The sequence below is a fragment of the Schistocerca serialis genome, chromosome 2 (genome assembly GCF_023864345.2).
Source record: "Schistocerca serialis cubense isolate TAMUIC-IGC-003099 chromosome 2, iqSchSeri2.2, whole genome shotgun sequence".
Lineage (NCBI taxonomy): Eukaryota > Metazoa > Arthropoda > Insecta > Orthoptera > Acrididae > Schistocerca > Schistocerca serialis.
Window position 1 is genome coordinate 436,344,389 of NC_064639.1, and position 14,276 is coordinate 436,358,664.

The 14,276-nt window shown below is 40.5% G+C and overlaps 1 protein-coding gene and 1 non-coding gene across 4 annotated transcripts in view; both read right to left on the minus strand.

Annotated features, from left to right (window-relative positions):
- The window catches only part of LOC126457300 (transcription factor A, mitochondrial), a 103,621-nt gene that overhangs the window by 51,600 nt on the left and 37,745 nt on the right, over positions 1-14,276 (minus strand). For all 3 annotated transcript variants that reach the window (XM_050093483.1, XM_050093481.1, XM_050093482.1), the window contains exon 4: positions 11,001-11,096. In XM_050093483.1, coding sequence (XP_049949440.1) covers positions 11,001-11,096 — 96 coding nt within the window. The remainder of the gene's footprint in view (positions 1-11,000; positions 11,097-14,276) is intronic.
- On the minus strand, positions 10,231-10,304 carry Trnat-ugu (transfer RNA threonine (anticodon UGU)). Its single transcript has one exon. It is a non-coding gene; the product is annotated as a tRNA-Thr (tRNA).

Here is a 14,276-nt window from a genome sequence, read left to right on the forward strand (position 1 = left end):
AGAATCAAGAATAAAATCCCGGCGGCTTGGATGAGGTTAAAAAAGAGGCAGGTGACTAAGGCTTTAGCTGGATGGCTTAGAAATATGGGTGACCAAGTCACTTTATGGCACATTAAAAACTCACACTACTACTCCTGTGGTTTTGGACATCAATGATCAATGTCGTGTCTCCCCCCCCCCCCCCCCCCCACCACCACCACCACCACCTGTAGCAACTCAAGGCACTCCCTTCTGTGGATCCCAAAGGGCCGCACTGCCCATGGACGATGATGGAACAGTCGTTCCAGTGGTGGCTGCGCAACAGGGATGGATGGCAGTGATTTTCGAATGGACAAAGTTCCGTATGCTTGGCATACCACTAGGAGAAGGCATCTATTAGACAACAGGGGCTAACTAGCCTCTGCACACAGGTTAGCAACTGGATTCATCCAATAAGCCCCTGTTGACAGTCTAACACCCTCATGGTGTACTGCATCCTGAGGTACAAGGGCCTTGCTGATCCATAAACCTGGCATCCATATTCAAGCTGGGTTTGCACAGAGGCCCTATAAAATTGGAGCAGCCATGCCATATTGGCTCCCCAAGATCTATGATTGAGACATCTGAGTAGTTGTTTTTTAAGATGCCATTTTAACCTCTCATCAAAAGTGAGACCCAGATATTTCACCTTTTCCTTACAAGTGAAAACAGAAGCATCCAGTGTTAAAACAGTTAAATTAAGAAGAGAGTGGCAGCAATTAAAATTAACACAAACAGTTTTCTCCTATGAAAATTTAAAAACTGTGGTATTAGAGCATTCCTTCAACTGCCTGAGCATCAAGTGCAATTGAGGACCTCAGCACAAAAAGGAGATAACACTTCTTTTCCTGTAACATTCACCAGGTCCTATAAGCTTTAGTATCTTATCTGATAATCACCTCGGTGGGAGAAATGGATAAATACTGAAGATATCCCTATTTTGCACTGAACATATATGGTCCAGTCAACATTAATGAGACCATGTTAGGCTTCTGAAATGCAAAATGAAAGGTATCCCCTTTTTGCACTGAGGCCTTCAACTGGTGAGTAGCTCTTGCAAAGTTGAAGGATGCACAGAAGATTGAGAAGTTGTTCGCAAACAAGTAACACAGCATAGGACGCTGTACTGTGGACATAATACTGTTGATTGCAATGGCTAATGTCATGACACCTAAAACACTCTGTTGAGGGACACCATTCTCCTACCTCAAATGATGATCATTTGACAGGTCATTCCCAACACTGTATCGAAAATACATGTCTGAGAGGAAGCACTATATGAAAGTGGGTAGGCAGCCATGGAGCTCCACTGATAGAGCTGCAGCAAAATATAATACCCCCAGGTAGTACTGTAGGCCTTTTCCAAATCAAAGAAGACACTGATAATGTGTTGCCTACGGAGGAAAGCTTGCTGAATTGCTGCTTCAAGTTGACGTAGTTTACCAAGTGTGGAGTGATACCTCCTGAACCCGCAACAGGAGTGACATAGCACGGAGCTGGATTTGAGAAACCACGATAGGTGCTGGTTGAGCATACACTTCAGTGTGCTTTCCTGTGCAGCTTTTCAGACTAATGCTACGATAACTACCAGTGTTAGCCCAATCCTCTGTTAGTTTTAAAATCAGGATTAAAACTGATTCTTTCCATGAGCTGGGAAAGTCTCCTGTCCTCCAAATTTCATTAAAGAGCTCCAATTTTATTAAAGAGCTGAAGGTGGACCTACTTTGACCATGTGTCTAACTAGTTCTACATGCTGTATGTTATCAGATCATGACAGGGTGTAGTATCACAAGTTACTCACAATGCGAAATCTAACTCCCACAGAGAGAAAGGCTGGTTGTATTCCTCAATGTTGGAGGGATGGAAATCAAAACCAATCCTTTCCTGTCTCTCCTGATAATGAAGCGGAGCTGGACCCAGGCTAGAATCTGCCATAACGGTTTTATAGAATTGATCCATTACTTGAGCGTCTCTCTGCAATCTTAGGAGATAGCCCAGCTCTCATACAGCTGCTACTGCCAGTCATGAGTTTCATCTTGAGATCCTCCTGATGGCTTCCCACATCTTAGGTGCTGATGTGGATCTATGGATCATGAATGCTTACCACACCAATGCTTAACTATCTGGAATTATTCTCCTCACCTTTGCCTGCACCATTCAAAATGTTGCAAGATTTGTATCTGTAGGGCACAGATTGAATCTCTGCACAGCCACCCTCCTGTTCCGGATTGCAGAACGATGCTCTGCATTCCACCAAGGCACAGGCTTTCTCCTAGACGTTCTCATTGATGTCAGGATGGATGCACCAGCCATTTTGAGAATCACAGCAGTAATGTGATCAACCCAGTCCTGGATGTTGTCACACTGCTCTAAAACAGCTAACTGCCCTTTAAAGCATCCAGTTAGCCTCTCTGAATGGCCATCTCACCAGCTTCCTCTAGGGATCTGCACCATCGGACAGATGGATCCACATATGGTAGTGGTCACTACCAAGGAGGTCATCGTCCACTTCCCAGTGAGCAGTGTCTGCAAGGGCAGGCATGCAGGAGGAGAGGTTTCTGGTCATACATGCAGGAGGAGAGGTTTCTGGTCATAGACAAATTTGGAACTGTGCTAAAATGCATAGCTTGACCCTTGTACATCAAAAGTCTGTCATTTGTGTCAGATCCTCAAGTATCTGACCTTTGGGGAAAGAGGTGTTAGTTCCCCATAGAGCAGTGTGTGTCTTCTAAAAGTAGAAAGGGATGACTTAGTTCATCGAGAAGATATGCGAGAACCTCACTGTCAACGGACTCGTGGGACGGTAGATACACAGAGCACACCGTGGGCCACACAACATGCGCCACTATCAGAACAGCAATCACTTGTAGCACTATGGTTAAGGGCACAGGTGAAGAGTGGAATATATCCTCGACTGACACTGCTACCCCACCTTTCACCCTGTCACCAATAAGATTATCTTTTGTGTAGAGGTGATAGCCTCCAAGTACATGTGCATCAATCTGTTTAAAATGACTTTTGGAGACAGAGACAAAAAGATCTGTGCTGTATGAGGAGTCTCAGTTCCTCCAGATGAGTCCTCTATACATTCGTATTCCACGATAGCATGGGAGCCATTTCAGTTGTGTGGTTTAGATTTATCCTATCCCTGCACTGAGCTGGTGAGGCACTTGTGGAGTGAGGGGGAGTGGAGGGTTTGTCTATGCCCAGTGCCAAAGCATTGAAATCCATGATGCCTTCCTCATCAGTCAGACATATCAGAATGATGTCTGATGGCACCTGGGACAGCCTTTGATTCAAATGTTGTAACTGTTTCCCTGTTCCCTTTCGCTTCGAGGTTGATGGAAAGTGGATTTTGGCATGCATTCTGCTTTTGGAATGCCTTCTCAATACTCACTTCAAAAACATTCCTGGTCTCATCTGTCGAAGGAGCCTAGATCGCTATGTCTTTACTCACTTTGTTTGGTATGTACAGGTGCAAGTACACATGCTAGTGGTGCACTGGAATTGTCTTCATTGAAGTGTTCACCTTGGGAACATGTTTCCGCACCATGGAAGCATATGAACCAGCAAAAAGAGGGGATTTTTTACACTTGATATTCCTTTTTGGCTTCTGCGTAGGTAATCCACTTGGTGACTTGTATTTCCTGAATTTTGCATTCCTCAGCAAAAACAGCACAGTCTTGGCTCCAGACAGGAGATGGGCAGGCAGTACAGGATTCATGGGCTGCCTTTCCACACCTCACACAGGTTGCTTCACTTCTCTAACTCAGTGTGTATGGCCAAAACACTGGAATTGTAGCACAACATAGGTTCAGGTACGTAAGTCAGATGAAACGTGCCACAATGTATTCAGACAGTTTTGGAGAATTGATGGTGAAAAAGCTTCAATTCAATTATTCAATTATTCCTTTCTGTCCTCCAGTGCACATCTACTATACACTGCAATACCAATTCTTGTTTTGCACATCCACTATACCCTGTGATACCAATTCTTGTTTAAGTTCTGAGATGACTATGACCATAATCTGGAGGAACTTGCTTGAATTGAGGGAGTTATACAATGCAACAATTAAGCCACAGTTACTCAATTTTCCTGACTTCCTAAGAAGTTCCACTTGCTTTGCCCCATTAGTCTTGGCCAATATGGACATTTCTAACTGACGACTACATTACAGATTGTTCACCACAACAGTAGAAATTCCATTACCACCAGTACTGTAAAGTCTTCCAGACTTATTTTAAAAGCTCTCATAGAATAAACATGTATTATATAAAAAAACACTCCAAGAACACACACAACATTATGAGAATCTTATCTCTTGCAGACTAACACCTCTAAACCATTGTCTACAGCATGCCTTCCCATATCAAGGATACAAACAACTTCCTTTGTTGCCTCTCAGTCATCCTCATCCCTTCAACCATCTGGATCCCTGCTAGTCAGTGTTGAACATTTCCCTGAACATCCACCATACCCATAACACTGCCTTTGTCAAACACTACCTCACTCTATGTTTTACAGGCTCCAAACCGACAACCTCATTCTTTAAACGCCCGGCCAACTACACCCTTACTCATAACTTCTTCTCCTTCACTGGAGAGCTATAGAAAGAAACCCATGACAACAACCATGGGCACCCACATACAACTTCCTACAACATCCTGTTTATGGGTTATCTAAAGGAAACATTCCCAGTCACTCAACATCCTAAAAACCTTGCCTTGTTCAGATATGTCAGTAATATCTTCTGATCTGGCTTTCACTCCTCTACAGCCTCAACACCTTCTTTTCCTACTTGCTTCAATTGGTCCTCCTCAACACAGTATGCTATCATCCTGGACATTTAGTGCCCTCGCTCCCACAACTACATCAAAATTGCTGTCCAGATCAAGCTCTCTAACCACCAACAGTGCCTCCATTTTTCCATACTAAGAAATCTCTACCGCAGAGTGCAGCCACAGAACAGTGGCACATCTGCAGTGATGAGCCTTGCCCAGTATGCTTAAGTTTATATAAAAGCCTTCACAGACAGTCATTACCCTCTAAATCTAGTCTACAAACACACCTCCCATACAAAATCAACACATCACCTTAATTCTCCAACTACCCTCATGAAACACCTTCAAATGGACAGCTTCCATATCACCTAGCATCATCCAGAACTGAAACAACTAACCATGCCTTTCACCAAGGCTTCATCTGTGTGCGATTGTGCCTAGAAATGAGGAATCATACCTACCCCACAGGAATACTATTCTGATCCATCCTTATGTCACTTGTTTGTAACAGAGCATGGTACAACAAACCTACTTGGTCTTATACCACTCCTGATGCCAATTTTTTTATTTGATCATGTACAACTATTATAAAAAATAGCTAATTCTTATTCATGCTATATTTCATTAAAATTTGTTATTAATTGGCTAGATTTCCAGACTAATGGTGATAATACATTTGGTTCTCATGAAAATATTTTGTTTAAAGAGATATTAGTAATTGATTATACATGCGAACCAGGTCCTATGAACAAATAGATGTTTATTTCTAAATTAATACACGCAGAAGCACCAAAGAAACTGGTACAGGCATGCTTATTGAAATACAGAGATATGTAAACAGGCAGAAAACAGTGCTGCAGTCAGCAACGCCTATATAAAGGCCTTCAAAGACAGGCATTACCCTCTAAATCTAGTCTACAAACACACCTCCCATACAAAATCAACACTTCACCTTAATTCTCCAACAACTGTCTGGTGCAGTTGGCAGGTCAGTTACAGCTGCTACAATGGCAAGTTATCAAGATTTAAGTGAGTTTGAATGGGGTGTTATAGTCGGCACACAAGTGATGGGACACATCATCTCCAAGGTAGTGATGAAATGGAGATTTTCCCGTACAACCATTTCACGAGTGTACCGTATATATCGTAAATCCGGAAAAAAATCAAATCTCCGACATCAGTGTGGCCGGAAAAAGAACCTGCAAGAATGAGACCAAAGATGACTGAAGAGAATTATGCAATGTGACAGAAGCGCAAACCTTCCGCAAATTACTGCAGATTTCAATGCTGTGCCATCAACAAGTGTCGGCATGTGAACCACTCAACAAAGCATCGTCGATATAGGCTTTCAGAGCTGAAGGCCCACTCGTGCACCTCGTGTACCCGTGATGACTGCACGACACAAAGCTTTACACCTTGCTTGGGCCCGTCAGCACCGACATTGGACTGTTGGTGACTGGAAACATGTCGCCTGGTCTGGCGAGTCTCATTCAAATTGTATCAAATGTATGGATGTGTATGAGAATGGGTATGGAGACAACCTCATGAATCCATGGACCCTGCATGTCAGCTGGGGACCTTTGAAGCTGGTGGGGGCTCTGTAATGGTGTGGGGCACGTGGAATTGGAGTGATATGGGACCCCTGATACATCTAGATATGACCGACAGGTGACATATATGTAAGCATCCTGTCTGATCACCTACATCCATTTATGTCCATTGTGCATTCCAACAGACTTGAGCAATTCTAGCAGGACAATGCGACACCTGACACGTCCAGAATTGCTACAGAGCGGCTTGAGGGACACTCTTCCGAGTTTAAACACTTCTGTTGGCCACATGATTATTATTGAGCATATCTGGGATGCCTTGCAACATGCTGTTCAGAAGTGATCTCTACCCCCTCGTACGCTTACGGATTTATGGAGAGCCCTGTGGGATTCATGGTGTCAACTCTCTCCAGCACTATTTCAGACATTAGTCGAGTCCATGCCACTTTGCGCTGCAGCACTTCTGTGTGCTCGCAGGGATCCTACACAATATTAGGCAGTTGTACTAGTTTCTTTGACTCTTCAGCATACTTTATTTGAAAGCCCTCATTCTACACTTTTCAAGAGATCTTTTAGTTTTTTTTCCAAAAAATTCATATTTCAAAAGTTATTCATATTCAAAACTTTCATGTCCTCAAATTTCAAATTTTAAATTGTGATTATTTTGAGAATTCAAATTCAGTGCCATGGTTTTGCAGCCCAAAACTTTTTGATTCAAAAAATTCCTGCTTATATTAAAATATCTTTATAACTTGTTAATTGCTCAAATTAGAAAATTTCACTTTCTCAAAACATTTTGACAGACTTTGGTAATCCCAGAATACCTTAAAAATTAACCTCATAAAGTAGTACCCATTATTTTTGCTATTGTTTTAGTTACACCCATCTTAGAAGGAGACCACATGACAATCAGATTGTTTTTGATTCAAAAAATTCCTGCTTATATTAAAATATCTCTACAACTTGTTAATTGCTCAAATTAGAAAATTTCACTTTCTCAAAACATTTTACAGACTTTGGTAATCCCAGAATACCTTAAAAATTAACCTCATAAAGTAGTACCTATTATTTTTGTTATTGTTTTAGTTACACCCATCTTAGAAGGAGACCACATGACAATCAGATTGTTTGAATTTTTACTACTTGGTACATGAAGTTCACAACTCAAATATCAATCCCCTAAAGCAATTTGATGCAACTCACAAATCCTCAAGAAAATCAATTTTGAATTTTTCCAAGCACATTACATAGCTAAATCTAGTTTAATTTTTCCATGGGCCATGTGGCATGCATGTTCTATGAGCATTTCCATGAAGTGTAGAGAAAAATATAATTTTTAAAGAGTGGTTTTAACACTGATATTTTATAAAAGATCAGCATCCAATTAAGAATGTGTATTTGCAATGAATAGTGTGTGATATGTAGTTAGAAATATTGCTACCTGCATGTTTCATAATAAATAACAAGTATATATGTGTTAATTAGCATATATTTGATGAACTTCATATTTAAATGATATAGTTAATCAAACTAAATGGAACAAAATGAAAAAATACTAATAATGACCATAAAAATACATGAACCAGCAATTACGTCTCAAGTGTTACAAGCCTTCTCCCCACCCCCTTCTAGCAGCACATGTGGGGACAAGTGAAGTGCACAGATTGTCAATCAGACATACATGCACTGTTACAGTGACTGCTTGAAGGCTGGTTGTGGGGGAGAGGATGGAGAGTGGTGGTGTTGTTTACAAAAATAGCCACTCTTTCTTTAGCTTTGTCTCCCCCAAGCTCGTTCTTTTTGTAGAGTGTAGCCATGTAACTAAGGTCTGTCAGAGAATTTAAAATGTGTCTCCTGAAGAATGAGAAGCAGTAGTCTACCCTGAGCTAATAGACATTGTTCCTCCACATGTATCCTGAACCCATTCAAATTCCACTGAAATGTGGAAGCCATCTTAACTGTGAGGTTCTTTTCACTTTTGCCCTGTTAACTTCTGTGGTGGTGGTGGTGGTGGTGGTGGTGGTGGTGGTGGTGGGGGAGGGGGGAGGGATGGTTACTTGAGGGACTCCCTGTTTCCTGCAGATAGATGTCAATGTCTATGCCATCAACAGCTGCATGATGCGATGGCTTCCGACTAGAACATTTGGCCTGTTGTTTTTCATCCCCACATTGGTTTCTTTGGTTTTGGGGCTTTTTTATTCTTGCTGACAAAGTTCAGCTGCAACCACTAATTTGAGTGTAGGAAATCTCAGTTTTTCAACTTTCTGTGTAGATTTCCAGCTACCTTTACAACTGCAAGTAGATGTGCTCTGCTCAGCTGTCAGCTTCTTGGTGTCAACATTAGTTTTCTGTGCTTTATCCAACAATAAACAAAGTCACACAGCTAGTATCAGCAGTAGATATTAAAAGTCACAAACTATGTACACACAGTGCATAAAATTCCTTGGTGTCCAGATGGCTAAAAGTTATAATGGCATTAATGACAAAAATAAATTAATGAAAAAGCTCAATTAAGTATTATGTTAACATGTGGACAAGGGTGTTGCCTTATATTGCATATTTTCACTCTCTAATGTTGCAATGGAATTATGTTCTAGAACAATGTGTAAAGTAGATAACCACACATATTGTAGAGGAATATTTAAAAGTTCTTGAATTTATATCTCTCACTCTGAATTACATTTATGCCTTAATGGCTTTTATTGTTGACAATAAATAAAATTACTGTTGAACTGTGCTCTACACTGCTAGAATACAATACACAAAAATAATTTTCATTTAGACTTTGGCTTCTTGTCTAGGGTTCAGAATGGACTTAATTTGTCTAGTGGAAATGTATTCAAACATCTCCAATTCAACATAATGAAAGGAATTGTTAATCCTTACCAGTTTAAAACACAATTAAAAACATGCCTCAATGACCATTCCTTGCACAAATTACCTGATTATTTAGCTTCAAGGATTGTAAATTCCTGCTAGCTGTACAGTAAGTAGCAATGTTCATTATTACGCTGCATGGCAAGTAGCAGTGTATTGTAAATAGGCCTCTGTTGTTGCAGGTGTTGAAAACTATTTTGTTTGAAATAATATATATATATATATATATATATATATATATATATATATATATATATATATATATATATATATATATATATATATATATATATATATATATATATATATATATATATTCAAAGTATATATTGAGTTACTGTTAGGAGACAAACAGGACCTTTTATCAAAGTAGTAGCTTTCCTATGAAAATGTAACAGGTAATTTTTGGCTGGTGTAAGCACAAATAGCAACATGCAGTATAGTGATAGTTAATTGTCAACAGATTGACAGCCTACATTTCTTACTGATGCCCTGTTTTCTTAACATATCCTTCAACTCAGTCTAGATCCAGAAGCTTCTCCTTCTTGATGCAATCTATAGAAAAGGATAAATTAATGAACTACTTGGAGAAGGGAGACTAAGGTTCCAATAACTGGCAGTCTAAATATTGTTCCAAAATAATATGCTCTTTACAATGAACCATATCATGACCTACAGGTTGCCTATTTTTAAAATACTTTCTACCACCTTTACTTATGTAGTCCCTTCGTCGCATTCTTCGCACATTTCAACTCCAAAACCAAAGAATTTTGTTTGCTCTGGACTGTGCGAATTCATTTTCTCTTTGTGATTCTGGTGTGTGTTTCCACGGCTTTTGTATTTCATACTGTTAGTTTTATGTTTCACTGTCTTTCAGACATGTCTGAAATAACAGATATCATTGGTGATCTTGCAGCTCTCAAAGAATGAAATTACAATGAAACCCAGACCATTAGCTGCTTACAGGTGTTGATAAACATCAACGGGAACAGTTGAAAATGTGTGCCCCAACTGGGACTCGAACCCAGGATCTCCTGCTTACATGGCAGACGCTCTGTCCAACTGAGCCATCAAGGACACAGAGGTTAGTGCAACTACAGGGACATATCTCTGGCACGCTACCCGTGAGACCCACATTTCCAACTTTCTGTCCATACACTAGATTTGTAGTGCCCCTGCCCACTATACTCATTACTCGATACAGTCAATCTACCAATACTCATTAGAGTTTGAGCAGATACCATCTTCATACAGATAAGGTTTACCAGCCAATGATCTTCTTCAGTGTGAATGCACTCACATTGCTCAAACTCTTACAGGAATCGGTAGATTGACTGCTGTGAGTAATGACTACAGTGGACAGGGGCACTACAAATGTAGTGTGTGGACAGTAAGTTGGAAATGAGGGTCTCACTGGGAGCGTGCCAGAGATAAGTCCCTGCAATCACACTATCCTCTGTGTCCTCGATGGCTCAGTCAGATAGAGCATCTGTCACAAAAGCAGGAGATCCCGGGTTCGAGTCCCGGTTGGGGCACACATTTTCAACTGTCCCCATTGATATTAATCAACACCTGTAAGCAGCTAATAGTCTGGATTTCATTGTAAAATCTAAAAAGTTCAAAGCTCTTAAAACAATATCTGAGCCTTTCCATGCACTATTGTGTTCCCATCTATGAACTTCAAAGACATCTTGGCTTAATCTTTACAGTGTCATAACTCCAACATTTCTTCACACGAATGATTGTAAAGAAAATCAATTACAAAGCACTTACCCTGAATGGCAAGCTCCCCCGTTTGTCCTTCTGTTCATACATAAATCTGACAAATCCAGTCATGGGCCTTTTTGGTTTACCCATTTCTTGCATTTTCTAAAAATTGTTACAAAGGAAGAACTATTACAATTTTACATTATGAGACATTTACAATACAGACTTGTTCTGAGGTATAAACAGTATAATATAGCAATTAAAATTTAAAAATAGGTCTAAGTTATTTTTTACAGCCAACTGATGAAGATATTACACCACATTTTAGTGAAATTGCCAGTTTCAGAAAAATTGTATTGTTACACTGAGAAAGTCTGTAAAAAAACTTTGAAACTGAGACAATTGGTCTCCAATAACTACAGCAACATTGGCGGCACTTCAAAGAAAATTTTTATAGCCAAAATCGGGTTCAAAACTGATTTTTTTGACCAATTTCAACAGTTAAGATTGTCATCTTCAGATCTTTAAAAACTTTCTTGGCTGTACATTGTGTTAATCACTCAGGCCACGTTAACATTTTAGTGGAGAGATATTACACATTCAACACAAGTTCGTCAAAATTAAAATTACAAACAGGTTTGTCACAAATAAAAATAGACACAGCTAAAATGCATCTTGTGGAACTTAGCATTTCTACAGGTTTTGAACATAATAATGGCTATTAAATTTTTTTTTTGAAGCACATACATATCATCCCTTCTCATTTCTCATTATGAGAAACTTCAATTCACAGTGCCATCTAAGGGAGTTATCTACATTACTTACATCTTAATCCCAGCAGAATTAGCAATACTGAAGAACCTGTCACTTCCACTCAATACAGCCAGCCAAACCATAACAACTTGCATACCTATTCCATCTATCACATCCTAAAAGCTTCTTTAATACCCCATAAGATATGGTACTCTCACCAATATCATCAACTACCTTATAAAAACCCTTGAAGACGGCAAAGACCATATAGACGAAGAATCGAGCTCTACTAAAAATGCCATTCTGACAGCAGCACACAAAGTACTGGGGTAAACATGAAGACTTAGTAATGAAGACTGGTATGATGATGAATGGAGACAGGCAGTGAAACAGAAAAAGGAGACAAGACTGAAATGCTTACAGTAATATACAAGATCAAATCACGTATTCTCTAATGAAAAGAGAATGAGGCAGCCAGAGTGTATAGGAGAAAGAAAAAAACGGAAGCCATAAAGAGCAAGATAGAGGAGATGGAAGAGCACTATTAAGAAAATTAAAGAAGGAACTCAAGAATATAGACAAAAAATAACAGCATATAAGGACAAAGAGGGAAATTTGCAAAGAAATAAACAAGATGTTCTGGCTACAAGGAGGGAACATTTCAATGGAATTCTGGAGGGCAATCCTATCAGGAGAGTGCAAGCCACTCCACTGCAATGCTGAGCCACAGACGAAAGACCCCCTCATTAGATGTGGTACAGAAGGTAGTGACCTGTCTAAAAAAAACTACAAAATGCCATGAACTGAGGGAATAACAACGAAACTGTTGAAAAATGGGGGAACTGGTCTCCACAAGCAGATCTACAAACTTATCAAGTTGATATTGGTTATATCCCGCAACTAGTGCTTGTGTGCTGAGTACAATGTCACTGCACGTGTGTGTGTGAATTGGCCACCAATTGTATCAGTGAGGGCGGGCCACTGGAGGCCGCCTGTGGGAGGCGTGCACGTGGCGAGACCTCCACCGCACCATTTACCGGTAACTCACACATACATATGTGCACAGCAGCGCTAACTGGTCCTCTTGTGCACCTTTCCAGAGTGCCATTCACATTGGTGTACTGTGTCCTGTTACGTGGGGATTCACAGTAGTCTGTTTTCCATCATAATTGAGTGCTTCACGAATTAAGCCATATTTGGATTACTTTGGACCAGTCTCACGTACTGTGTAGTTACAACACAACTGGCCACAAGTTAGGAATTGTTTCTGTGTGTACAATCTTTATGTGCATTTTCATTGCGTTTATTCATTATGAAAACCACGCTACGAGCCTCGATTGGACAGTTTACTTTGGCTGTGACCACCTTGTCGGCTTCCATTAACAGACAGGGTACCATTCCACTGGTCCATCCACCCGCATTCCCTCTGTATGGTGATTCAGCCGAGAACTGGGATGCTTACGACAAGAGACTCAGACACCACTTTTTGGTTTTCAGTGTGACAGATTCAAATCTGTACAAAGCGTTCTTCCTCTCATGGATTCCACCTAAGGTGTATCACTTACTGCATCAACTTGCCCACTAACAAGAACTCGCAACACTTCCTTTTGATCACGTGTAGTTTATTGTCAAACTACTATCGCAAACGAGTGCTCATCGTAGCGGCAAAGTTGAATTCTACCAATGCCAAAGAAACCAAACCAATCGTACAAGGCCCGGGCAGCCAAACATGGCCTTAGCTGTAAGGGTCACTTCATTACTGATGCCCATAATGCCTCTTATGCAGACTGTACAGTGAGTGACACAATTACCTGCTTAACTGCGGACAAGGAAGTGGCTGAAGTTCTGCAAACAGCACAATCTTTAGAAGTTTCTTGGGCAGCAGGTGACCAACTTTAAGAGTGGGATGATGAGGCACTAATGTCACATGATGTGTCCATTAGAACAACAGATAGCTTGCAGGAGGAAGTGGCAATGGTGGCAGTAAACATGCGGACCCAGTGACAAGCTGACCGAGGTCCGCACAAAGCAGCCGCAATCACCACAGCACTAGCATCAACGTTCTATGTTTCCATCTTGTCCTTTCTGTTTTGTTCAACATAAAATTAAGTGTGCCTTAAGTGCTTGGTCTACTTGTAATATTTGCCGGAAGAAAGGCCACATTGCCCCCATGTGTCGCTCACCGAAGGTTGCTCAGTATACAAACATGGACGTATACTGTGCGACTTCAATACTTGTGACTTTTCCAAGTTGTTTACCGAGTTATTTCACCAAGTGATCCAGTTACAGGTCAACACAGGTGCTGCAGTGACGTTATTTAATTCTAAAACCTACGCGAGTTTAGGCTCGCTGCTGTCGATACAGGTCACATGGAAGTTGGCCAGCTATAACAAACAGGACATTGCATGGTTGGGACAATTTACGGCATCTGCCTCCTACAAGTCATTGGTTTGGTCCATTATCTTTCTGTTGGTTGCCGATGCCAGTACTGAGAACTAGTTCAACCTGGATTCATTTCAAGCATTTGGATTTTCTATCACTGATGAAGCTCACCTTGTATCCAATCAGATACTATATTCTAAGTAGGAA